The following is a 26,550-nucleotide window of genomic DNA, read 5'->3' on the forward strand; positions in this document are numbered from 1 at the left end:
ATAGCTGATTTATTGAATATCAAAAGGCATACAAAAACAGTTTGTTTATTTTAACAATCAAGCGTTTCACATTTCTCACAAATATAGAAATATATACAAAACAGCAGTTAAACATTTACAAAATCTATAACAGCTAAAAAAACAATAGGCTCCATCTCAAAAAACAATGTAACCCGAAACAATATAATCTGAAAAAGAACAGTGAAAGACTGTACAAAAAACACGTGGTTTTTAATAAAATACCTTTTAACCTGGTCAAAACAACAAGCCGGTGAGCCTCGTGACAAAATTATGGAGATTCAGCATCACTCATTGTAATTAAAATGCAACTGCATTTTAGGCCCTTAAAGGAAAGAATTTAAAATGGAAATCATTGACGCTTTCTTAACCCTTTCATGCATAGTGGTCACTACAATGGACAGCTATTAAAAAAGCATTTTCTTGAATTTCACGGGTTTTGATGGCAAGATGGCCAATGATCAGTCAGAAATACCAAGTTGCTCCGAAATATCCACCCATTCCTTCTATCCTAGGAGACTCTAGTAGGTAAAAAAATATTTCTGCATCAAGCAATATCTAATGAGTCATTTCACAGTCAAATTTGCCAAGTTTTGATTTTAGATTGGGAGAAAATCCTGATGAATCATCTGTCCACTATAGTGGACCTCATGCATCAATATATTTCAGCTACAATTCATACTTATACTGTGAATGTTGTTTTTGAAAATACTTAATCTGCAGTAACTTTTTTTGGCTGTAAATAAATGTATTTGTATTATTAGAATGTAATTTTCATTGACATCAAAAAGGTTATGTGATTACACATTTTATGTAAATTGTGATGCATTACTTTACTTGTTAGATCAAAAAGTAATCTATTTACTTAATCCATGTTACTTGTAATGCGTTACCCCCCAACACTGCTCATTTCAGATGAGACTGAAAAAACCTTATCGCTAGGTTTTCTCAGAGGAGGGCTTGCCTTTGCAATATTTCGCATTTATATATTTTTTTATATATTTTATAGTTTTCACATGATTTGATATAATTTTATTGATTGGTTTGTTAAATACACACACTATATCTGTTTGATTATTGTATGATTATATATGTTTAATACAGTATCTCTTCAGTTTAAACCATAAACGCATGTTGTCCACTCAAGTGGACATCTGAAGATCTCTTTGAAAAATGTGTAAAAAAAAACAACAAAGAGCAATAAAAACACAGGAAAAAAAATCCTGACTGAGGTTATCATAATTCATGCATGAAAGGGTTAAAATAAAATCACAGATCCTGCTGGTTGAAATATAAATATTGAAGACATTCATGTTTCTGTGCTGTAAACGAAAACGAAAATACAAAAGCAAAATTGCAAAACTAAACTAAACTACAACTTAAAAATGACCACGTTTTATTTTAGATTTTAGGTTTTGTATATCAAATTGTATCAAAAGATATGCAATATATTATACAGTTCAATATTAGTATAATACTAGAATAATTAACACTGAAAGCTAAAACTATTGTAAAAACAATTTACACTCGTAAATCGCTAGTAAAACTGTCACGATTAATTACAAAGAAATGTCAAATAGAGTTAAACTTCAAATTTTTAAAAGTAGAAAGTTTCGAATGGTATTTTCTTTTAAAACTTAGTTCAATAATCTTTGTTTTATTAAAATCTTTACTTTTACAGTGTGTCGCACACAAACATAAACTGAAACTAAAACAGAAATAACACTGACTGTAACACATCCACTAGTCTTCTATAATCTGCATCGAATGCGGGACATTCTTACTGACGAGTGAAAGTGCGTCAACAAACCTAAGCAATCCAACAGTGACTGATGTGACAGACGCTTGTGGTTTAGTATCCGGTATTCGGTGGCTGCATGTAGGCAGGGTTGTAGGCTGGCTGATTGAATGTCTCTGGGGGCAGATAAGCACTTCCGGGCTGGGCAGGGGGCATCATGGGATACGTGGCCTGACTTCCATCATATGGAGCCTGAACATTGGGATATCCAGGGCTTGCTGGAAATGCAAAAAGACACAAATTATTTTCAAGGAAAATATCAGTACATGGTCTCAATCTGTCGAGTACTAGGTAGGGGTTGCACGACTACTGATTTCTCCCAGTCAAAACAATAGTTACTTGAGTACCTGTGGTAAAAAAAGACAAAAACAAGTGCCAACAAGTGTTTATTAACTGACAGCCCAACAATTATGTCTGTCTTGTATTGTAAAAAGATGGCACACTTCATTTGCACTTACGGTCTTGTGGACTTATAATGACCGCCACAAGTGCTCAATCCAGAAGGCCATAATGTCCCATTTGTCATTTTAGGTTCAGAAGGGTGCTTGCGGACAACCCCTTTGCTGCCGATATGCGCCTTTGATGCACACTTTTGCCGAGTCCGCACTGAAGTGAGCTCCACAGAAGACACTCATAGCGGTGTTACGTTGAAAAAGTGCGAACTCGTAGGAAGACTGCGAGTGTTAAGGGTGCCATTTTGGACAGGGCCATTATAAACTTAGCTTCCGCGTCTTTGATTTCAAACAATATGTGCATACATATATTAATGACATTTTTACAGTTAGCCTAGGGGTATTATACAACATTCGCATCCTCATAACATTTCACAGGTCTACAACAGTAAAAACAATAACTACTCGCATCATTTTGATTTTTACTCAAATGGTTCAATATAGTTTATAATAGAATAAGACAAAATGCATGTAGTCTATTTGCTGTCATCGACCTCCTGCCACAAACTGGCTGCGTCTGAAATCGCATACTAGGTACTTATTTTGTTCTGTACAGTATGAATATGTGTAGTATGAATGTAATCCGGACGTACTACATTCGCCATGTTGTCATTATGCAGTCGTGGCCTAATGTTTAGAGAGTCAGACTTGTAACCTGAAGGTTGCGGGTTCGAGTGTCAATACCAGCAGGAAATGACTGAAGTGCCCTTGAGCAAGGCACCTAACCCCCAATCGCTCCCCGGGCGCAACAGCAAAAATGGCTGCTCTGGGTGTGTGTGTCCACAGTTTGCAGTGTGTGTTTGTGTGTTTACTACTCACTACTCCTAATGTGTGTGCACTAACTTGGATGGGTTAAATGGAGAGGACATATTTTGAGTATGGGTCTTCACATGTCACTTTCACTCACTTCATTATCATGTGATCTACCCTGCCATTCACAAATCCTCTCCCGTGGCCTCATGGGATAGTAAAGTGTCCATCGTATTCACACTTCAGAATCTCACTGAAAGTAGTAGGTCATCCAGGTACATTTTGCCTACTCTTTTATGAGTACTGTGAATTCGGACATACTTCTTTTGTCACATACTAGCCTGGTTAAAACCAGACCATTCTCAGTAGTAACTGAGTTATGGTCTGGCAAAGCTTCATTAATAACTCATTTCCAAAGGGGCGTCAACAACGGACGTCGCTCAAATGCCTCTGGGCGCAATTGGATAGACCTAAAACCAATCAGAGCGATCGTCATCGTGTAAAGCCCGCCTCAACGTTTCTGATTGGTGCCTCGATTTGGACGGATTAGAAATCGGCTTGAATGAGCTCTTTTCCAGACTACTTGCAGACTGAGAGCAAATCTAAATTTGCCGGAAGTTTGTCTGGGTTTTCCCAGGCTAGTCACATACTGTTTTCCGTCTGCTATTAAAGTATGAGATTTCGGACATAGTAACTCTCTTTGAGCATTCGCATTCATGGCTTGCTGGTTTGCTTTAAATTAATAAAAACAAAGCTGTATGCTTTCGAATCTTGCTGTATTTGGATGTCATACACCGATCGATCTGCACAGCGCCACTTCGAGTCGAACACACCTTAAATCTGCGGTGGTCAGGAGGTACAGCGACCACATGCTACAAGTCGTAGCTCTGAGAAAATGACTAGTTTACACGTTGTAATTACAAGTTCTACATGTACGTGAAGGCTTTTTATAGTTCAGAATCATTACGGTAATTACGACATGTCGTGAACGCCCCTTTAGCTTTAACCCTTCTGGCTAATTTTGAAAACTACAGGTATGTCTGTGTTGGAGCAGGGTTGGAAGTTTTTCTCCCCTCCTCTAGGTCTTCTCACCGGCTATGTGGTATGGGGGTGGGGGTCCAGGTGCGTATGGCTGTCCATGATATGGTCCCGTCTGCATAGGCTGAGCGCCGTAGCCCGGTTGGGTCGGCACAGGCTGGTATGCTGGATACTGAGCTGGCTGCATGACAGGCTGCTGCTGCTGCTGCTGCTGAATGCATTGCGTATTCATGACTGTGGTTATGTGCGTTCCTGACACAGCTGTGGGAAAAACAAGACAGAAAAAAATATATAATTCTTATCATTTTACTACCAGCCTAAATAATGTAACATTGTAACGTTCTATTGACACTAAAACACTTACGTCTGGGTGTTCTGCACATTTTATAGATACAGCAGCAGCAGCATAAGAAGACGAACACAACGCATACGACCAGAATCCAAACTGTTCCTGAAACAATGGCGTGGCCACTTTGGCTGCTGGACAGACTATGACAAAATGTGAAGCAACAAGCATTATAAGTCTCTAAAATCGTATTTATATATAGTTTTATTTATTTATTTGATAATAATGATAATTTTGTTTATGTGTATGTATCTGCAGTTAGTTTGGAGACTGGACATTAAAATTCACTTCTACACTCTCTACGATCAACTTAGCTCACAATAATTTTGAGATACAAAGCGCATATATATATATAATTTTTTCAACTAAAACATTTGTTTATATAACAAACAGTTTTTCTTTGGTCCCGCCTTTTCTTGTCTTGGACACCCGGTTAATCCCCTGAACAACATTTTTTTAGTATTGCATCATGCTTCTCTCTTGCCTCATTCGTCTTTCAATTGACTTTATAAATGTGAACGCTACAGCTTTCGCAGCAAAAAAACTTTTCATTCTTTGTTCTATAAATATCAAGCAAAGCATTTTTCCACCTTGCACTACACAAAGTGGCTGTTAAAATTGAAGCGTGTCAATCTGTGGGATGCATCTTGCAAGCTGCTGTTTTATTAAAAACGACCACAACCTCTGTAGGAAACGATGGGTGGAGCGACACACGGAGAGACAAAGCCTCAAGTAACACACATCGCAAAAACATTACAAAAAAAGTTCATTTGATTAGGTTGCAGGTTTGAGATTAACCTCAACAATTAGATACACACCAAATATTTCAGAAGAAATCGGACTTTACAGTTCACTGATTTATCACTAGTTAACAGTTACAGATCATGAAGGAAAAATGAAAGCATGCTGACCCAAAACATGAAAATGATGTTTAAAAAAAAAAAAGAAAAAAAAAAACTTAAAATCTTCTCTCCTTTTGTGGAAATGGACTTTTGGGTCTAAAAGACATTTGAATTAAGGCAGAATCGAATTAAAATGTCTTACACGTTGCACACGTCTTGATCGGTTAACTTAAAATAAGTACTGGAGCAGCAGTATCTGTTATTGCAGGTCCCACAGCAGTGCTGCCCGTTCTGGCATATTATAAAGGGCTTGATCTCGTTACTGCTGGTGGTGTAGTTTCTACAGTCATCCCCAAAACCTTAAAGAACAGGGTAAATGTGACACATTTTATACAAAACAAACAACCGATAAATTCTAAAGTATCAGAATTTATTTATTTATTGTCTGTAAACCGCCCAAAACAAGTGTTTCTTCAGATTTGTGTTTCTTTCGAACTTACCGACTGTGAATAACCCCGCAGACAGAAACAGAAGAACCGCGACGGTGGAGGCCATAGCTCTTCTTCTGATGAAGCCTGCAGCACCAAATCCAACTGAGGCTCGTGAATAATGAAGTAGGTGGGCGTATGAGGAACCGATTAGACTTCAACTGCAACGGTTAAACGAAAGCGAAAGAAGTAGAAAAAACTTGTGAAAGTTTCCTGAATGTGTAAATATGAATTTCGACAAAGAATTTTGAATTCATCTTTTTTTTTTTTTGTTCACATTTAAGACCTGAAATGTTAAGTTATATGAAAAAGGATTCGAATTAGGAGGCCTAACGTTCAAAACGTAGGCTAAGTAGGGTAGAGTGGGGGAAAACGCCCCCCTTAAGGAAAATGTGACATTACAGTGAAACAAAACATAAATGTGACTAGAATTGCCATCCCGGTTTTGAGTGACTATGGCAGGAGTTATTCACCAAATATTAAAATTGCTCAGCCTTCATAATTAATTAGTATTTCCACTGAAAATATTTTTGTACAAAGGGGGCGTTTTGCCCCAGCGGTGGGGTAAAACGCCCCCCAAGGTGGGGTAAAATGCCCCCTTTCTTACCAACCAGTTTGCTTCATAGATAAACAGCTAAATTAACAGACAATAGTCTTTAATCTCTCGATTTACCCCTCAGCGTAGGGGGCGTTTTACCCCACAAGCTATGAGTTTTTTAAAATAATGTTTAATTTTTAAAATATAATTATATTCCTTATAAATAATATATGATCTCAAACTACAGACTTGTATATCCCCGTTATCAACGTAGTGCATAGCAACAGTAAAAATGTATCTTGACTACTTTTAGTGGTTATTTTGGGAAAAACAGGTGGGGGGCGTTTTACCCCAGGGGGGCGTTTTCCCCCACTCTACCCTAAATATATTTCCCCATACGTGGATATGTTATAATAACTTATTTAACATAAATCAGTTTAATTTAAGATGTATGCACTTTATTGACCATAAAACAAAAGCGGGGCTATAAAATAATACGTGTCAAAACAATGGGTCTCGTCCACCAATAATTTTTTATTTCTTATTTGTAAACACAGGAGAACTTCTCACGAAAAAATCTCCCCCTAAATCACTGCACGGAAGTACGCACATGTATTTGTTCTTAATCTCGGTCTAATGTTAGAGAATTTGGAGTATTCCAAATAGAAGCCACGTGCACGAGTTTTTTTATTTTATTTATTTATTTATTTGCATAAAACACGTCCAATCTTTATTAGGGTTTTCTCGTCAAACGGTCGAAAGCTGTCGATTTGTTCGTGAAAACGTTCGTTTCATTTTTGCGTACACATGCTTAGAATGAGACCCACTGAGTCCAAATTAAGTTAAAATAAAGTGAAACAAACAAACAGTGGGCCGTGATTGAAAACAAAAACAAAAATAGTTCTATAGAATGTTTCGCCATCGTCCCTATTAGGTTGTAAAAATATATATTTTTGAATGTTCTCTGAACATAAAGGGTTAAAGGGCCCCTATTATGGATTTTTGAAAATTACCTTTCATGTAGAGTGTAAGCTCTAAGTGAATGAAAACATCCTGCAAAGTTTTAAATCTGAAAGTGCACCGTTTATAAAGTTATTGTCTTTCAAAAGTAAGAGTCGACTCTGAGTCAATGAAATGAATCGTTTTTAAACAAGTCATAAGCCGCTTCGTTGTGACGTCAAGACGAGTCTTTTGAGAATAATTGAAGGTACTGTACGGTTATCCGGACCACACCTGACCACACATGACCACAACCGCTCTTGGTTGGTCGTAACCCCAGTGACGGGTAGGTTTAGGGGCGGGGTTGGGGTAGGTCACATGTGGTCCGGTGGTGATGTGCAAATGTATGTTATGAGAAAATGACAACGTTTTTTTACCTTTGATACATGTAAACCTGTTGTAGGAGACTCCAAAACAACATTAGGAAACTTTAAAATAGCAAAATAGGGGGCACTTCAAAAACGCCTAGCCTATGTATGAATGTTTAGGCAACATTCCATTTTATCATTTTGCAAACATGGGAATGCTTCAGAATGTTCAGAGAACATAAAACAAAACATTAGATAAACGTCCAATAAAAAATATTCAAGCGTGGAAAAGGGTCCAGTGTTGATAACAGCCGGTTTTGATAAATATGGTAATTCCACGTAAGCACCTGCAGCCTGGTCAAAGGGAACAGGATACCCTGGACCTGCTGGAAAAAGCAAATAACATATTTTTGATTGTTCAATAATTAAAGATAGGATCTTTTTTATCTCTTCATTTTTAAAATGTAAAGTTTCTTGTTTTGAGTTTTCTGCATTATTCGGGCTGATTGCAAAGCCATTCTCCTGGCCAATTGTTGCCACAATCCCGTTCTCAAGAACTCACACACATAGTTACGCAAGACTTTGTTCTTGACATGCACAGACAGCATTGCGGGCATTTCTGCACAAAACAGAAAAAAAACCCAGACAGCATGGTAACATTGATTAAATATTGAGTTTTGATCCAAACCATCATTTTGGTTGACATCAAAATTTCAATGTTTAAAGTGTGTTGGATCAGCATTGAAATGTTGATGAAAGGGAACAGCACACATGGGTGAAGACAGTGACATTGAACTAACAGTGAGTCTTAGTTTATGAGCACAATATCTTGCAGGCATGTATCTGTGCAAAACACTACTGGGTGTTTCCCAATCAGTGGGGCGTTTCAGTTCATGATGGGCACTTTCAATGGTGTTACCTCATTTGCTCTAATACACTGGGGGGTTGGTTTAGGGGTGGGCCCTCATGATTTTAGCAAGTCTTTTGAAAAATGGTTGAAAAACACCAATTGTAGTTTGAAAATTGGCACTAATTTGTATACGCCCATTTTGGTTTTGCATGTGGGCTTCTCAGTAGTTAATTGATGCTTCCTTATTAGAGAGAAAACACAAGGTGCATCCTGTACGGAAGTCTTGTGTGTTTGACATGCATGAACTCTCTGAGTTTCAAACAATGGTGCATATAATGTATTTCTGTTTTTAGCATGCTTTTTACTTGCATTTTATTTATTGTTACTAAATCTACTAACATACATTAATTTTCCAAGTAAGTAAAGTGTTGAAATAAATCGCACAGATAGCATGGGAACATTAATACAATGTTGAGTTTTGATCCAAACCATAATTTTGGTTGAGATTGACATTTCAGTGTTTAAAGTGTGTTGGATCAGCATTGAAATTTTGATGAAAGCCAACAGCACACATGGGTGGAGACAGTGACATTGAACTAACAGTGATTTGTAGTTGATGAGCACAAGATCATTCAGACATGTATCTCTGCAGAACACTAGTGGGTGTTTCTCTATCAGTGGGGCATTTTCAAACCACAATGGGCATTTTCAACCGCTTTACCTGATTTGCTCTAATTCATTGGGGGCTTGGTTTAGGGGTGGGGTGGTTTAGCAAGTCTGTTGAAAAATGGTTGAAAAACATTTATTGTAGTTTGAAATTGGCCACTGATTGGTAAACGCCCATTTTGGTTTTGTATGCGCACTTCTCAGTAGTCTAATGCTTCCTCATTAGAGAAAACATAGGTGCATCCTATACAGAAGTCTTGTTTGTTGAAGCACCTGACATACATGACTTCTCTAGCACAGTTTCAAACAATGGTGCATCTACATACTTAAAACTTCACATTGCTTTAGTAAAGTTTATTATGAATTTCCTGAATAAAGTTCTAATGTCATTTAACACATTTCTTGAAGTGCAGGAGACATGAACATGTGCAAGAAAGTTACACTGCAAACATAGCCCATGTTTTGCATCCATCAGTGCTTGCATGCAGAGCACATTGCTCCTTTAGTAGGAATGAAGGCTGACGAAGATGGACAATAAAAAAAAGCACCCCCCTCCTGATAATGCTGACGTTGATTATACACCGAATCACCTGACCTGGGACTTGATGATATCCTGTGCCTTATCACTGCTTAATCAGGTAATCATTCATATTCCTGAATCTGTATTAAATTTGAGAAATGCAACTGATTTCCAATTAGTTTAGCTTGTTTCCACTGAAACACAATAACAAAAAACATCTTGTGTTTATTAAGAAAGTGACTGACATGGCTATTTTGTGATATTTAAAGAGATTAAGGTCTACATAAGGTGAATCTGCAGCTTTAAAGGGATAGTTCAGCCCGACATGAAAATTCTGTCATTATTTACTCATCCTCAAGTTGTTCCAAACCTGTATGAATTTCTTTCTTCTGCTGCACACAAAAGAAGATAGAGTGAAGAATATTGGCATCCAGACAGTTGATGGTAGCCACTGACTTCCATGGTATTTATTTTCTACTATGGAAATCAATGGCCACCGTCAACTTTCTGGTTACCAACATTCTTTAAAATATCTTCTTTTGTGTTCAGCAGAACAAAGAAACTCATACAGCTTGAGGGTGAGTAAATGATGACAGAATTTGCCTTTCGGGCTGAACCATCCCTTTAAAGAAATTTTCATTGAAAAAAACTAAGTTCTTTTATTCTACAAGATAAAATTGTTACTTGAATGCTATGTAGTTTCACAGAAAATGAACTGAGATATTGTTAATGGCTATAACTCATAGGTGTTTGTTCCTCTTCTTCTTCTTCTTCATTTGGTGTTTTATGGCGGTTGGCAAACCAACTTCCGGTGCATTACCGCCACCAACTGGACTGGAGTGTGAAGCACTAATAACAAAAAAACAAAACAATAATCAACTCAAAAAAAAAAAAAAGTATCCCCTATACTTCAAATTCTCCAACCTACTCCTATTGCTTTAAGATACTTCATTATCGCACTATATATTTTTACTTGTTCTACTTGCTTTCCCAATAGACTTTCCATACTGAATACTACCACACCCAATTTTCTTACTTTCCTCTTAAGTACTAACCTTTCTTTTCTGTTTGTTCCTCTTCATGAAGTCATGAATTTAGCTCCAACCCCTGCCTGGAAGTTTCCATTGATCCTAATGACCTTGATTAGCTGCTTCAGGTGTGTTTAATTAGGGCTGGAGATAAAATCGGACACCCCTGCCATAGTGATTTCTTTTGATATTGAAGCATTAATAGATTTTAGAAAAATAAATGAAATAATCAGAATTTAATGATGCTTTAATCATAGTTAGAATATTTTGTGTTCAGCAACTTTTTTTAAAAAGTGAATCGTATTGTGTTTAGTATATTAACATTCTTGAATGTGGCAACTGAATTGACTTGTTCTCGAGTAACATCGTGCTTTCTTTTTCAGATTTCAGAGAACCCAAAGGAAAAGAGGCAGTAGTCTGATGTATGACAGATTTTTAAAAACCTGTACCGTTGGACCACCTGTAGTTATGACATCAGACTTCTGAACAAAATAAAGAAGTGTAGTCCGCACACTGAAAATTACTGCTCCAAAAGAGTTTATTCAAGCAACGTTTCGACCATCAGGTCTTAATCAGGCTCAATCAGACTTCTGAAGCCAATTTTATTTTTAAAGGTTGAAATGCTTTTGTCCTATTTCTCCCCCTTTCTTTTTTAAAGAATGATCTTTTAATATATTTTTGTCATTGATTGATTGATTGAATAAAATAAATTAACTCAACTGCTGGAAATGTGTCATTTATATTTTAAAAGGTTTTTGCCAAATTGTTGGTCAGGAATTGGTCAGTCGCACGTAACCGCCACGCTTTGTCAGGGTGGGTAAAGAGGAGGAATCAGTTGCATGAATAGCTGATTTATTGAATATCAAAAAGCATACAAAAACAGGAACACAGGAGGAATAATATATTCAGTATATCTGAATATATTCAGCATCATATTAAAAACAGTAAAAAAAAACATTCTCTCTACTAATCTGTAAAAATCAGGTTGAAAAGTGGATACACAGAATTTCAAAATATTTAAATAAATGAAAAATACTACAATTAGATGAATACAAGCACTACAGATTGTTTCTTTTTTGTTTCACCAGTAGGGGGTCCCATAAACATTCAAGTGGTGTAACTTCACCAAACATTGCATTAAAAAAAAAAAAGTCCAAAATCTTCTGTCCGTTGTCGACTTTGAGTTTGACAATTTTTATGTTTTACTGTAAAACTTTCTTTAAAGAGACTGTAAGATATTTATTTTAACAATCAAGCTTTTCACATTTCTCACAAATATATAAATATATGAATACAAAACAGCAGTTAAACATTTACAAAATCTGTAACAGCTAAAAAAAAAATAATAGGCTCCATCTAAAAAACCAATGTAACCCGAAACAATATAATCTGAAAAAGAACAGTAAAGACTGTGCAAAAAACACATGGTTTCCTAATGCTTTAACAAAGGTTCCTTTAATAAAATACCTTTTCACCTGGTCAAAACAACAAGCCGGTGAGACTCGTGACAAAATTACGGAGATTCAGCATCACTCATTGGAATTTAAAATGCAACTGCATTTTACAAATGGAAATCATTGACGCTTTCTTAACCCTTTCATGCATAGTGGTCACTACAATGGACAGCTATTAAAAAAGCATTTTCTTGAATTTTCACGGGTTTTGATGGCAAGATGGCCAATGATCAGTCAGAAATACCAAGTTGCTCCGAAATATCCACCCATTCCTTCTATCCTAGGAGACTCTTGTAGGTAAAAAAAAATATTTCTGCATCAAGCAATATCTAATGAGTCATTTCACAGTCAAATTTGCCAAGTTTTGATTTTAGATTGGGAGAAAATTCTGATTAATCATCTGTCCACTATAGTGGACCTCATGCATCAATATATTTCAGCTACAATTCATACTTATACTGTGAATGTTGTTTTTGAAAATACTTAATCTACAGTAACTTTTTGTTCTACTGTAAATAAATGTATTTGTATTATTAGAATGTAATTTTCATTGACATCAAAAAAGGTAATGTGATTACACTATGTATGTGAATTGTGATGCATTACTTTACTTGTTAGATCTAAAAGTAATCTGATTTTGTAATGCACGTTACTTGTAATGCGTTTCTTTACTCGTAACATCAAAAAGTAATCTGATCACGTAATGCACATTACTTGTAATTAATTACTTTACTTGTTAGACCAAAAAGTAATCTATTTACATAATGCATGTTGCTTGTAATTAATTACTTTACTTGTTAGATCAAAAAGTAATCTGATTTCATAATGCATGTTACTTGTAATGCGTTACCCCCCAACACTGCTCATTTCAGATGAGACTGAAAAAAAACCTTATCGCTATTTCGCATTTATATATTTTTTTATATATTTTATAGTTTTCACATGATTTGATATAATTTTATTGATTGGTTTGTTAAATACACACACTATATCTGTTTGATTATTGTATGATTATATATGTTTAATACAGTATCTCTTCAGTTTAAACCATAAACGCATGTTGTCCACTCAAGTGGACATCTGAAGATCTCTTTGAAAAATGTGTAAAAAATTAAAAAATTCAAATCTTGTTTTTCATGCCCTAAGAGCAATAAAACCAGATAGGAAAAAAATCCTGACTGAGGTTATCATAATTCATGCATGAAAGGGTTCAAATAAAATCACAGATCCTGCTGGTTGAAATATAAATATTGAAGACATTCATGTTTCTGTGCTGTAAACGAAAACGAAAATACAAAAGCAAAATTGCAAAAATAAACTAAACTACAACTTAAAAATTACCACGTTTTATTTTAGATTTTAGTTTTTTTAGTATATCAAATTGTATCAAAAGATATGCACTTTATTACACAGTTCAATATTAGTAGAATAGTAGAATGAATAACACTGAAAGCTAAAACTATTGTAGAAACAATTTACACTCGTAAATCGCTAGTAAAACTTTCACAATTAATTACAAATAAATGTCAAATAGAGTTAAACTTGAAATTTTTAAAAGTAGAAAGTTTCAAATGGTATTTTCTTTTAAAATCTTTACTTTTAGTGTGTGTCGCACGCAGAGCGAAACCTAAACTGAAACGACTGATTGAAAATAAAACAGAAATAACACTGACTGTAACACATCCACTAGTCTTCTGCATCGAATGCGGGACATTCTTACTGACGAGTGAAAGTGCGTCAACAAACCTAAGCAATCCAACAGTGACTGATGTGACAGATGCTTGTGGTTTAGTATCCGGTATTCGGTGGCTGCATGTAGGCAGGGTTGTAGGCTGGCTGACTGAATGTCTCTGGGGGCAGATAAGCACTTCCGGGCTGGACAGGGGGCATCATGGGATACGTGGCCTGACTTCCGTCATATGGAGCCTGAACACTGGGATATCCAGGGCTTGCTGGAAATGCAAAAAGACACAAATTATTTACAAGCAAAATATCAGTACATGGTCTCAATCTGTCAAGTACTAGCCTAGGTAGGGGTTGCACGACTACTGATTTCTCCTAGTTACTAGTTGCAAAACAATAGTTACTTGAGTACCTGTGGTTTATGTTACAGTTTAAAAAAAGACAAAAAATAACAGTATGTGCCAACAAGTGTTTATTAATTGACAGCCCAACAATTATGTCTTGTATTGTAAAAAGATGACACACCTGATTTGCACTTACGGTCTTGTGGACTTCACAAGTGTTCAACACTAGACCGCCACAAGTGTTCATTTTTACAGTTAGCCTAGGGGTATTCTACATCATTCGCATCCTCATATACAGTGCATCCGGAAAGTATTCACAGTGCTTCACTTTTTCCTAATTTTGTTGTGTTACAGCCTTATTCCAAAATTGATTAAATTCATTATTTTCCTCAATTCTACAAACACTACTCCATAATGACAACGTGAAAGAAGTTTGTTTGAAATCTTTGCAAATTTTTTTTTTTTTTAAACACACAAAAAACACATGTACATAAGTATTCACAGCCTTTGCTCAATACTTTGTTGAAGCACCTTTGGCACCAATTACAGCCTCAAGTCTTTTTAAATATGATGCTACAAGCTTAGCACACCTATTTTTGGTCAGTTTCTCCAATTCTTCTTTGCAGAACCTCTCAAACTCCATCAGGTTGGATGGGGAGCGTCGGTGCACGGCCATTTTCAGATCTCTCCAGAGATGTTCAATCGGGTTTAAGTCTGGGCTCTGGTGTGCCACTCAAGGACATTCACAGAGTTGTCCCGTAGCCACTCCTTTGTTATCTTGGCTGTTTGCTTAGGGTCGTTGTCCTATTGGAAGATGAACCTTCGCCCCAGTCTGAGGTCCAATGCGCTCTGGAGCAGGTCTTCATCAAGGATGTCTCTGTACATTGCTGCATTCATCTTTCCCTCGATCCTGACTAGTCTCCCAGTTCCAGCCGCTGAAAAACATCCCCACAGCATGATGCTGCCACCACCATGCTTCACTGTAGGGATGGTATTGGCCAGGTGATGAGCGGTGCCTGGTTTCCTCCAGACATGACGCTTTCGATTCAGGTCAAAGAGTTTAATGTTTGTTTCTCATGGTCTGAGAGTCCTTCAGGTGGGCTGTCATGTGCCTTTTACTGAGGAGTGGCTTCCATCTGGCCACTCTACCATACAGGCCTGACTGGTGGAGTGAGAGATGGTTGTTCTTCTGGAAGGTTCTCCTCTGTCCCCTGAGAAAGGCTGGAGCTCTGTCAGAGTGAACATCTGGTTCTTGGTCACCTCCCTGACTAAGGCCCTTCTCCCCCGATTGCTCAGTTTGGCCGGGCGGCCAGCTCTAGGAAGAGTCCCGATGGTTCCGAACTTCTTCCATTTACGGATGATGGAGGCCACTGTGCTCATTCGGACCTTCAATGCTTCAGAAACTTTTCTGTACCCTTCCCCAGATCTGTGCCTCGAAACAATCCTGTCTCAGAGGTCTACAGACAATTCCTTGGACTTCATGGCTTGGTTTGTGTTCTGACTTTTCTTCTTCTTCTTCTTCTTCTTCTTCTTCTTCTTCTTCTTCTTCTTCTTCTTCTTCTTCTTCTTCTTCTTCTTCTTCTTCTTCTTCTGGCGGTTGGCATCCAGCTTTTTGGTGCATTACCGCCTCTGACATGCACTGTTAATTGTGGGACCTTATATAGACAGATGTGTGCATTTCCAAATCATGTCCAATCAACTGAATTTACCACAGGTGGACTCCAATCAAGTTAGTAGAAACATCTCAGGGATGCACCTGAGCTCAATTTTGAGTGTCATGATAAAGGCTGTGAATACTTATCTACATGTCATTTTTTATTTTTAATACATTTTCAAAGATTTCAACAAACTTCTTTCACGTTGTCATTATATGTATTAGTACTACATTCGCCCATGTTGTCATTATGGCCTAATGCTGCGTTCACACCAAACGCGAATATGCGTCTGGCGCGAGTGATTTCAATGTTAAGTCAATGGTAAGACGCGTTTACGCGCGTCTGGAGGTCTTGCGGCGCGAATGAGGCGTTTAGCGCGGCGCGGTAGACGCGAATTCGCCTCATTCGCGCGAACTAGACGCGAATTGAGCGTCTGGCGCGTTTCGCGCGTTAAGCGCGAATTGTGCTTTTTGTGCATCACGCGTTTGACGCGAATTCGCGTCTGCCGCCCGAGTTGAAAAATCTGAACTTCTGCGTCAATTCGCGCCGCGTTAACCAATCAGGAGCCTGCCTGCTTGCTGCTGTCACGTGGTGAACTGACAGTTTAATGTTATTTTATGTTTGGCCTCAATAAATTATTTTGTAATATGACTAAAATGCACAACAAAGCAAATCTTTCACATAAAAACTCGATTTCAATATGAGAGATAGCCTACTCGTTTGTATTGAATGCTATTTATTCCATATCTATTCTAGATTAGCCTATATGAAACTTTATTAATCTAATGTAAAGACACCAAACACAATTAAGTGTATAAAAACTTTTCAAAAAAATAACAGGACAGGTTTCACTTTTGGAGGCTGCCTCCATTTATTATCAAAACAAAAATAAATGACAGATTAGGTGCGGGAGAGGGTGAACCTCGCGCCGGGCTTTACAGCGTGGGCTCGTCAGGCAGCGACCACTCGAGGCCGAGGCTTTATACGGCCTACGCTGTCCTCGTCAGCGTCCTCACCGTTAGGTCCACCAAACCTACCTCCTGGAGCAAATTGTGAAACTCCTGAAACCCTCCGGAGGTTTTGGTGGACCCGAGTACAGCGACGATGTCCCCTACGCAGCTGTTTCTGCTCTTCAGATCATATAAGAGCGGTGACTCTCTCGATTAATGCTATTGCTAATGTTAGATAAACATCTAAAAAAGATGGCCGCCAACAGCTTAGAAACTTTCGCCTCTTGACGCGCGTAAATTTCGCTTCAAACTTTTGATTTTACGCGCGTCAATTTCACTCTTGACGCGCGAATGCACACAAAGTGGTCACGCGTATAACTAGACGCGGCAGGCGCGAATTTTGACGCAGATTCGCGTTTGGTGTGAACGCAGCATAATGGTTAGAGAGTCAGACATGTAACCTGAAGTTGCGGGTTCGAGTCTCAATACCAGCAGGAAATGACTGAGGTGCACTTGAGCAAGGTACCTAACCCCCAATCGCTCCCCGGGCGCAACAGCAAAACGGCTGCCCACTGCTCCGGTGTGTTCGTCCACGGTTTGCAGTGTGTGTGTCTGTTCACTACTCACTCATGCAATCTCTAGTACAGGGGTGCAAAACTCAGCTCTATGCTGTGTGCACGCCACGTGCTAAGTCGTAGCTCTCGGAAAATTACCAGTTTACACGTTGTAATTACGAGTTCTACATGTACGTGAAGGCTTTTTACAGATGGCGTGAACGCACCTTTAGCTTCAACCCTAATTAAACGCACTTGATTCAGCCGATCAAGCAGGCTTATTTGAAATCTACAGGTATGTCTGTGTTGGTGCAGGGTTGGAAGTTTTTCGCCCCTTCTCTAGGTCTTCTCACCTGTCATTTTATATGAGAGTTCGGGTCCAGGTGCGTATGGCTGTCCCTGATATGGTCCCGTCTGCATAGGCTGAGCGCCGTAGCCCGGTTGGGTCGGCACAGGCTGGTATGCTGGATACTGAGCTGGCTGCATGACAGGCTGCTGCTGCTGCTGATTGTATTGCGTATTCATGACTGTGGTTATATGTGCTCCTACCACAGCTGTGGGAAAAAGAAAGAGACGTTTTTTTAAAATTCTTATCATTTTACTACTAGCCTAAGCGTTATATTGACACTAAAACACTTACGTCTGGGTTTTCTGCACATTTTATACATAAAGCAGCAGGGGCAGCAGCAGCAGACGATGAACACAATGCATACGATCAACAATCCCATTACTCCTGAAACAATGATGAGGACATCACTGTTGTGGCTGTTGGACAGATTATGAAAAAATATGAAGCAACAAGCATTATAAACACTCTTTATCATGTTCTAGTATATTTAATCTATAAAATCATGTTTATACATAATTATATTTCTTGATCATCATTTTATTAATTAGTTTTATTTATTTAAATGTTAATTGTTTAGTATTTATTTTCCTATGGACTGGACATTTGAATTCACTTCTACACTCAAAAAATAAAGATTCTTTATTGGTATCTATTGTTTCATGAATAACTTTTACATTCATGGAAACTTTTCATTGCACAAATGGTTCTTCAGATTCTAAAGAAATTCTCTTTTTTTTTTTTTTTAAGAACTGTTCACTGAAAGATTCTTTGGGGAGCCATATGGTTCTTCTATGGCACGGTTGCCGAAAATCCTCTTTCGGAACTGTTATTATCAAGATTGTAGGTGCAGATTTTGATTGCAAGATTTTGATTGCAACTTCTGAAATAAAACATTTGTGGCTCCATTACTGGGGTAAAAACTTGAAAAAGGTGGATGTTGCATCATGCTTCTTCTCTCTTGCCTCATTTGTCATTAAATTTACTTAATAAATTTGAACGCTACAGCTTTCACAACCAAAAACATGAACTATTTATTCTTTAATTATCAAGCAAAGCATTTTCACACCTTGCACTACACAAAGCTGTTGTTATGTTGTAACGTGTCAATCTGGGGGATGCATCTTGCAAACTGCAGTTTAGTAAAACGACCACAACCTCTGTAGGAAACTACGAGTGGAGCGACACACAGAGAGACAAAGCCTCAAGTAACACACATCGCAAAAACAATACAAAGGTAAATTTAGTGATAAGGTTTCAGGTCTCAAAGATTGGATTAAAACTACTAACATTTCAGAAGAAATCACCATGATTTTACGCTTCACCGATTTATCACTAGTTAACAGTTACAGATTATGATGGAGAAATGAAAGCAATAACTGACCCCAAAATGAAAATTATGTTATTTTTAAACACTTTCAAAATTTCTCCTGTTTTAGGGTGAGTGTGGCACAACCTAACGCGGGGCTAGTTGTAACACACTTGTTTTAAATACCTCCACACATGCCAGCATGACGAAACTTAGTGTATTTACTAGTTGCCATTTCAACACTATATAGAGAAAAAATGGTGCCAAAATTCTGAAATCTTTGGAAGATATCACTGAACATAACCTTCGTTGCCCTTCGTTTAATCCGAGATGAAGGTAATGCTGCAGCTCTGATTTTATTGAACTTGAGTGCGGCTTTTGATACAATAGTCTATAGACCATGTGATTCTCATAAAGCGGTTATCCCAATTGGTTGGAATACGTGGGACAGTTTTAAAGTGGTTCAAGTCTTATCTTACTGATATGGTATGGTAACTTTGTTTCAACAACAGTGCTTATCACTTGTCGGGTTCTGTTACTGGCCCTATTTTATTTTCTTTGTACATGTTGCCCCTGGGTTTGATTTAAAAAAAATATGGCGTCTTACCATTTGTACACTGACGATCCACAAATTTATTGTGAATTGTGGTTCTACCTCACTGTTGTCATGTCTGGAGGAGGTTAAGAGCTGGATGACCCATCATTTGGTTCAGTTAAACCAGAGTAAAATTGAGATTATGCTTTCTGGCCCTTCCAGAGGATGCTTCGATATTGCAACATATTTTGGCACATGGTCAGACTCAGACTATTGTCATGACCAAGTAAAAATGTAGGAGTTGTGTTTGACCCAGAGCTGAAATTTGATAAGCAGATTAATGCCGTGGTTAAGGGTCGCTTTTTTTTTTTCAAATTAGGACTATTGCACGTTTAAAGTCTAATCTGTTGAAAAACAGATTTATTAATTATTATTAAAGGGGTGGTTGATTATGATTTCACTTTTCTAACTTTAGTTAGTGTGTCATGTTGCTGTTTGAGCATAAACAACATCTGCAAAGTAACAACGCTCAAAGTACAAAGCAAAGGGAGATATTTGCTTTTAAAGAAATCGTTTTTTAAGGACTACAACAATCGGCTGGTAGGGACTACACAAGCTTCCTCCCGGGTTAGTGACATCACCAACCCTAAAATTTGCATAAACCCCGCCCCCGGGAACACGATTTATGGATTATCATGACAGAATATGCTAATCAATGAGTAGAAGATAACTACACATAAGCTACATAAATGAATCAACTAACCATTCAGAAATGTTGTCTACATGTTGTCACTTCTTCTTGAGTCTCTCCATCATTGTCTGACTCCGGTTTGAACATAAAGGGCTAAAGGTTTTTGAAATTTTCAGTGCATGTTTCAGCACGAGCTCTTGATGCTCCACCCACTGTGCCGGGAGCCGCAGCTTATTTGCATTTAAAGGGACAGACACAAAAACGGTGCGTTTTTGATCACTCTCAAAAAGTGACAACTTTAACATGCTATATAAAAATATCTGTGGGGTGTTTTGAGCTAAAACTTCACACAAACACTCTGGGGACATCAGAGACTTATTTTACATCTTGTGAAAAGGGCAGAGGTGTCAAAAGTATTCACATTCATTACTCCGGTAGAAGTATAGATACTAGGGTTTAAAAAGACTTCTGTAAAAGTTGAAGTATCAACTCAAGCTTTTTACTCAAGTTAAAGTATAAAAGTACTTGTTTCAAAACTACTTAAAGTATAAAAGTAATGTAAGGAAAAAAATGCAATTAATTCTCTCTCTCTCTCTGAATCATTTGACGCGATTTGCCCCGATTTCTCCCTCTCTCTCTCTCTCTGAATCATTTGACGCGATTTGCCCCGATTTCTCCCTCTCTCTCTCTCTCTCTCTGAATCATTTGACGCGATTTGCCCCGATTTCTCCCTCGCTTACCGCATCTAGGTTTCCTTCGGAGGAGTTTTGGCGCTGCGCACAACCAAATTGACTACAGCCTCGCACAAGTTAGAAAGACACCACAACGCCAATCAGTTTAGCGATGTGTATTCAGGAGGCGGGACTCAGATCTAAACCGTTTGTGTAATTGGCCATTTTTTTTTAACGACGACAAGCCGGAATGAAAACAAGCCGAAATTAAATAGGAGTAACGAGGCTATTTTTAAAATGTAAGGAGTAGAAAGTACAGATAATTGCGTCAAAATGTAAGGAGTAGAAGTAAAAAGTCGTCAGAAAAATAATTACTCCAGTAAAGTATAGATACCCCAAATTTCGACTTAAGTAAGGTAACGAAGTATTTGTACTTCGTTACTTGACACCTCTGGAAAAGGGCATTATACCACCCCTTTCATGCCTTTGTTCTGTCTCGTCTTGACTATTGCAATGTTATGTATGTGGTGTCATGTCATGTCAGACCACTATATCACGCTTGCAATTAGTTCAGAATGCGGCAGCTCGGCTGCTGGTGTGTGCTAAGAAAAGTCATCACATTTCTCCTATTTTAGCTTCTCTCAGGTGCCTACCAGTGGATTTCAGGATAAAATATAAAACTCTGCTGTATGTTTTTGAAGCAGCGCATGGGATAGCTCCTGTTTATCTGAGCTCATTGCTCTTCATCAAGCACCTCGGTCTTCAAGATCAAATAATAAGTCATTGCTTTCTGTCCCTCAAGCTCATTTAAAGTTAAAAGGTGATCAGGCCTTTGCTGTTGCAGGTCCGAGGCTTTGGAATAGTCTGCCTCTTGAACTAAGAGAGATCACTAGTACTGACAATAGTTCCGTAAATTAACAGACCCACTGCCGCAAAGAATGGAGAGAAGCGGGATAAGGCCAAATAAGGGATGATAATTGGCTCTGACCTAATATTACAAAAAACAACTCACTCAAACCTGGTCAGTTTTAAATCTTCTGAGAAAAAAACAGCTCTTTAATCTCCCTAACCAAGCGCTGGTTAATAACAGCAGCTCACGAACATTAAGTTAGCTAACGTTAAAGTTAACAATAGCCAACGGAAATTCAAAATGGTATAACGTCACACACGATGAACCCAGACCATTTAAAACTATTGCAAATAAAACAGTCACTTGGATAATGTACATTTTTCCAAAAAAAATTTACTTACCGCTGAAAGGCAGACGTTGCAGATTCTTTTTGGGCGTTCTGCTTAAAACGTCCGTCTCTGGCCACGGCAGTTGGCAGTTGCAGCAGAGATCAAAGTCCCATAATGCAATTCGAAACGTAAATAAACAGAAATACACCCGTAAATGACGGTCTATGGACAATTTCTGTAAAAATATACAGTAATACAACTGTTAATAAACAGATATTTCTTAGAGTGTACTTTAAATGTATTTAAAGCTTGTGTTAAATTTGTTTTCTTGTCTTTAGGTTTTGAGAGGTTGGGCCACTGTATTACTGTATCATCCACTGTATTAGTAAGTATCTGTATTAGTAAGTTGCATGTTGTTTTTATGTGTTGTTTGTTTTTATGCTGCTGATTGTACAGCACTTTGGTCTGCAGGTGCAGTTGTAAAGTGCTTTATAAATAAATAAATAAAGTAAAATAAGTAACCATTGCAAAATAAAAATTCTTATGTTAATTTTTCATGTTTTTTTTTTTTTTTTTTTTTAATTAGAGAAATCTGATATTGTTTTAATCTTTGTTTAAATTAAACTTCAAACTACTTTAAACTTAAACTAATTTAAACTTTAAACTAAATTAAACTTCAAACTACTTTAATCTTCAAACTACTTTAAACTTCAAACTTTTTGGTCCAAACTTTGTCAAGCCAACTTAAAGTTTGTCTCGACGAACTTTTTAGTTTAACAGAACTTTGAAATAAATAGTTAAATGCTGATCTAACCGGCAGAAGACACTAGTTGTAACACTACAATGAGCCCCATTAGAACTATTCTATACAATACTTTTATGAATTCTATTGAGAAACCAGGTGGATAAATACTGAATATACAGAATTATTTTTTTTTTACATGAAAAAGTTAATAATTGTATTTTAGTGAGAAAATATTTTAGTTTGTCTTGGATCATTTTTTTTAATTAGATCAGATTACATTTTAAGCTGTCATGGTCATGTTAAAATACACCATGTTGTCACATTTCACTTTCACACAGTATTAATAAAACAGAACCACATAATTGAACTAGACGTGTGAAATTAATGCGGAAGACAAAAAGCGTAAATTTGTGCCTCGCTCTCCCCTAAAGCAGGCGAGAGACAATCATACGAGTTTTGAATGACATGAGGATGTGTAAAAAGTACTTTTGGGTCTGAAAGACATTTGTATTAAGACTGAAACGACTTAAAATTCCTTACACAGTGCACACGAATTGCTCCTCCCTGGATAACTTCAAATATCCAATGAAGCAGCAGTATCTGTTATCGCAGTCCCCACAGCAATGCTGCGAAAGAAACCCGTTGCTGCAGCTTATCGACGACCTGTACTTGTGTTTGCTGGTGATGTAGCCGATACAGTCATTTTCATCTAGAAAACCTTAAACAGAGGAAATGTGGCACATTTACAAATACAAACAACTGATACATTGTAAAGTCTCAGAAAAACTGAATTTTAAAGTAATAGTGTAAGTGCGGAGTAAATTTATTTTGTACTTGACAGCCATCGGTAAACCGCCCCAAAACAAGTTTAAAGTGTTTCTTTAGATTTTTGTACCAGCCCGTATAACCTACCGACTGTGACCGTGAATAACCCCGCAGACAGGAGCAGAAGAACCGCGACGGTGGAGGCCATAGCTCTTCTTCTGATGAAAGCCTGCAGCGTTATCAAATCCAACTGAGGCTCTTGAATAGGCTATAATAAAGTAGGTGGGACCGACTTTCTTTTGTTCTGTTTTCGTGTCATCAACTGCACCTACTACAAGGTGAAACGAAAGCGATAGAAGAAGAAAAAACTTGTGAAACTTAGGCTATAGCCTATTAATGTGTTAAATCTGTAAATCACGAACAATTTCTATGAATCTTTTTTGTTGTTCGCCTTTAAGAACAAAAATGTGAGAACTAATAAAGAACTTTTAAAAAAAGTATAATTTAGAGAGCCTCATGTTGACCCAGTGCCTGATTTGTTTGATACAGAATAACGTTCAAAACGTATAGGCTGCGCAAAAAAAAAAAAAATTCCCACAAGTGGCGATGTTATGTTAACTTTTTAACATAAATAATTTTAGTTTAATAAGATGTGTGCAATTTATTGACCAATAAACAAAAGGCCATACAATGATACGTGTGGGTCTCATTCACTATAATTGTGTGTAGGCTATTTAGTAGCCTAGGCACAGGAGAACTTCTCACGAAAATCTCCAAAAACTTCTCAGTACGTGCGTACACACATGAACTCCCTTTCTAATTTTAGTGAATTTGGAGTATTCTAAAAGAGCAGTCAGGTACAAGGTGTCATTAGCAGAAAACACGCCCAAACCATCTCCATAAGGCCTTTTCACAACTTATTATGACACAACTTAGTAATCCACCCACTCCTTTTATTTTAAACCAAAGCAGTCTCATAGACATGCCATTTTGATTCTCTGAGCAGTGTGAAATCATACTGCACAGGTTTTTGTGTAATTTGCTGTGTATATTAATGATAATGCAAGGAAGAGAGAGAGTTAAGGGATAAGACTTTAATGCGCACTTCTTGAACTGTTTTATTCAGCTCTAACAGTGATTTTCTGGAGTAAAAACTGTTAGGGGGTAACAGTTTAGGACCCAAGGACCAGATGCTATTCGGCAACAAAGGTTTCTATTCATTATGCTAAGCTAAGGTAACGGCGGCGCTGCCAGACTAAGACAATGCATGCACGGAGACAAAAATGTGTTTGCCCACCTATCTAAATGTAGGGGAGATGGTTAATAACCCCTATTTAAAAAAACAGTGGCATGTTCCTTTAACAAAGAAATGGTCCCTTAACTATTATATTAATTACGTGCTGTTTTTTGTGTGTGTCCCTTTAAATGCAAATGAGCTGCTGCTCCCAGCCCCCTTTCAAGAAGGGTGCAAGCTTCAAGAGCTCATGCTGGCCAGGGGGGTATCCCAGCACCCGAAAAGCGTACCATGTCTGGGGGGCCGCCATTCGCTAACAAGCCATCACCTGCTGTTAGCATTCCATTGACTCCCATTCATTCATTCAGCGATTAACTTTACATCTGAGGCGTTTAAATACTCCATTTGTCCATTATTTATTTCTAAAGAAACACGACAATGTATAAAAGGCTCCATTACCTTGTATCTTACGTTATGGCCCCGTAGAAGCAGTCTTTGCGTCATAACCACGTGACTCTCTGGAAATTACCGTATAGACCCATAGCCCATTGAGAGTCATAAAGTTGCTTCTGCTCCTAGCTCATGGACAGCTCCTACTCACGCTCTCCGTCTCTGCAAGTTTCGGAAGGGAATGATTCAGATTTCTCTTGGCACAGCTACTAGAAGACTTACAACTGTCAGACAGGTTGCTCACATCACATCTACGTCATCAAGCTCAGTTTGAGTCTGCGCAGTTCGCTCAGCCATCAGGAAGTGAGTGCTTCTAATTTGCTTCACTTTTCTCCGTTGAAGTCTATGAGGTCGCTGTGTCCATTTCTTTTACTGTCTATGGTGCTGGCATCAAAAGGACCATCTCACACGAACAATAAAATGTTGGAAACTGTACTAGCGGTGTTCAGTTCGAACCAGAGTAGGACAATCATGCCTACAGAGCCAGATATTATTATGCTGCATGGAGATAGAACAGGTATAGTTTAGTTTAATTACGGTTATAACTTATCTTGTCACCTTGCTTTTATCCACTACAAGCCTGTTGTAGCGAACACTGTCCAATATGGAAGCTTAGCAATATTCAATTTGAAATGTAATATGCAAAGTCACAATGCAATATGTAAAATGGCAATGCATTTCTGTATTTAAATTTAAAAGTTCCCATACATTTGTGCAACGTTTGGTGCAAAATGAAAATGAAAATTCAATTATATAATTTACATTTGCCATTTCATACACTAGTTTTAATATGTAAATTGAATACATATTTTAACGCTTTATAATTTGCAAAATTAAAATGTATTACAGAAATGATTAGATAGTAATAAATATTATTTTAATATTTAAGAAACCGATGCAGAACAAAATAAACGTTTATCAGCGCAAATTAGCACAAACATATGCGTCTATTTTGGGTGAATGTGGAGCAGGTCGGGGGGCTGGTGACGTCATCGTCTATAATTCGGTCTAATATTTAAAAAACTGAAGCAGCACAAACAAAACCGGCACAAACCGAACGAGACTATTTTATTTGGAGCATGTGGCGGGCTGGGTGGCAGAATTAACTATAAATATTCTTTTTAATATCTAAAAAACAGAAGCAGCAAACACAAACAAAAATTACAGCACAAACGAAGTAAAAACAGTTGAGCCTATTTTTGCCGACGTTTTGCATTGGGTTGGGGGCGGGGCCAACTTCACGCAGTGATTGACAGGGCGGGGTGGGCACGTGATCGGCTCAGAATACATTTTCAAATTGCACATTGAATTTTGATACATTCATTGCGGGACACTTACTGGAAA

The 26,550-nt window shown here is 37.7% G+C and overlaps 1 protein-coding gene across 1 annotated transcript; it reads right to left on the reverse strand.

Moving 5' to 3' along the window:
- Window positions 1–1,073: 1,073 nt before the first annotated feature.
- Window positions 1,074–25,350, reverse strand: LOC311295614 (uncharacterized protein). Its single transcript, XM_084417080.1, has 12 exons — window positions 25,216–25,350; window positions 23,670–23,853; window positions 23,298–23,475; window positions 22,085–22,141; window positions 17,922–18,046; window positions 17,635–17,835; window positions 13,886–14,047; window positions 5,745–5,843; window positions 5,447–5,603; window positions 4,421–4,545; window positions 4,111–4,317; window positions 1,074–2,034 (listed from the first exon to the last, which is right to left on the reverse strand). Exons 2-12 carry the CDS (start codon window positions 23,728–23,730, stop codon window positions 1,871–1,873), a joined length of 1,536 nt encoding a protein of 511 aa, XP_084273206.1. The 5' UTR covers window positions 23,731–23,853; window positions 25,216–25,350; the 3' UTR covers window positions 1,074–1,870.
- Between the last annotated feature and the right edge of the window lie 1,200 nt (window positions 25,351–26,550).

This window comes from Rutilus rutilus, assembly GCF_951802725.1.
Source record: "Rutilus rutilus genome assembly, chromosome: 8".
In the NCBI taxonomy this organism is placed as follows: domain Eukaryota; kingdom Metazoa; phylum Chordata; class Actinopteri; order Cypriniformes; family Leuciscidae; genus Rutilus; species Rutilus rutilus.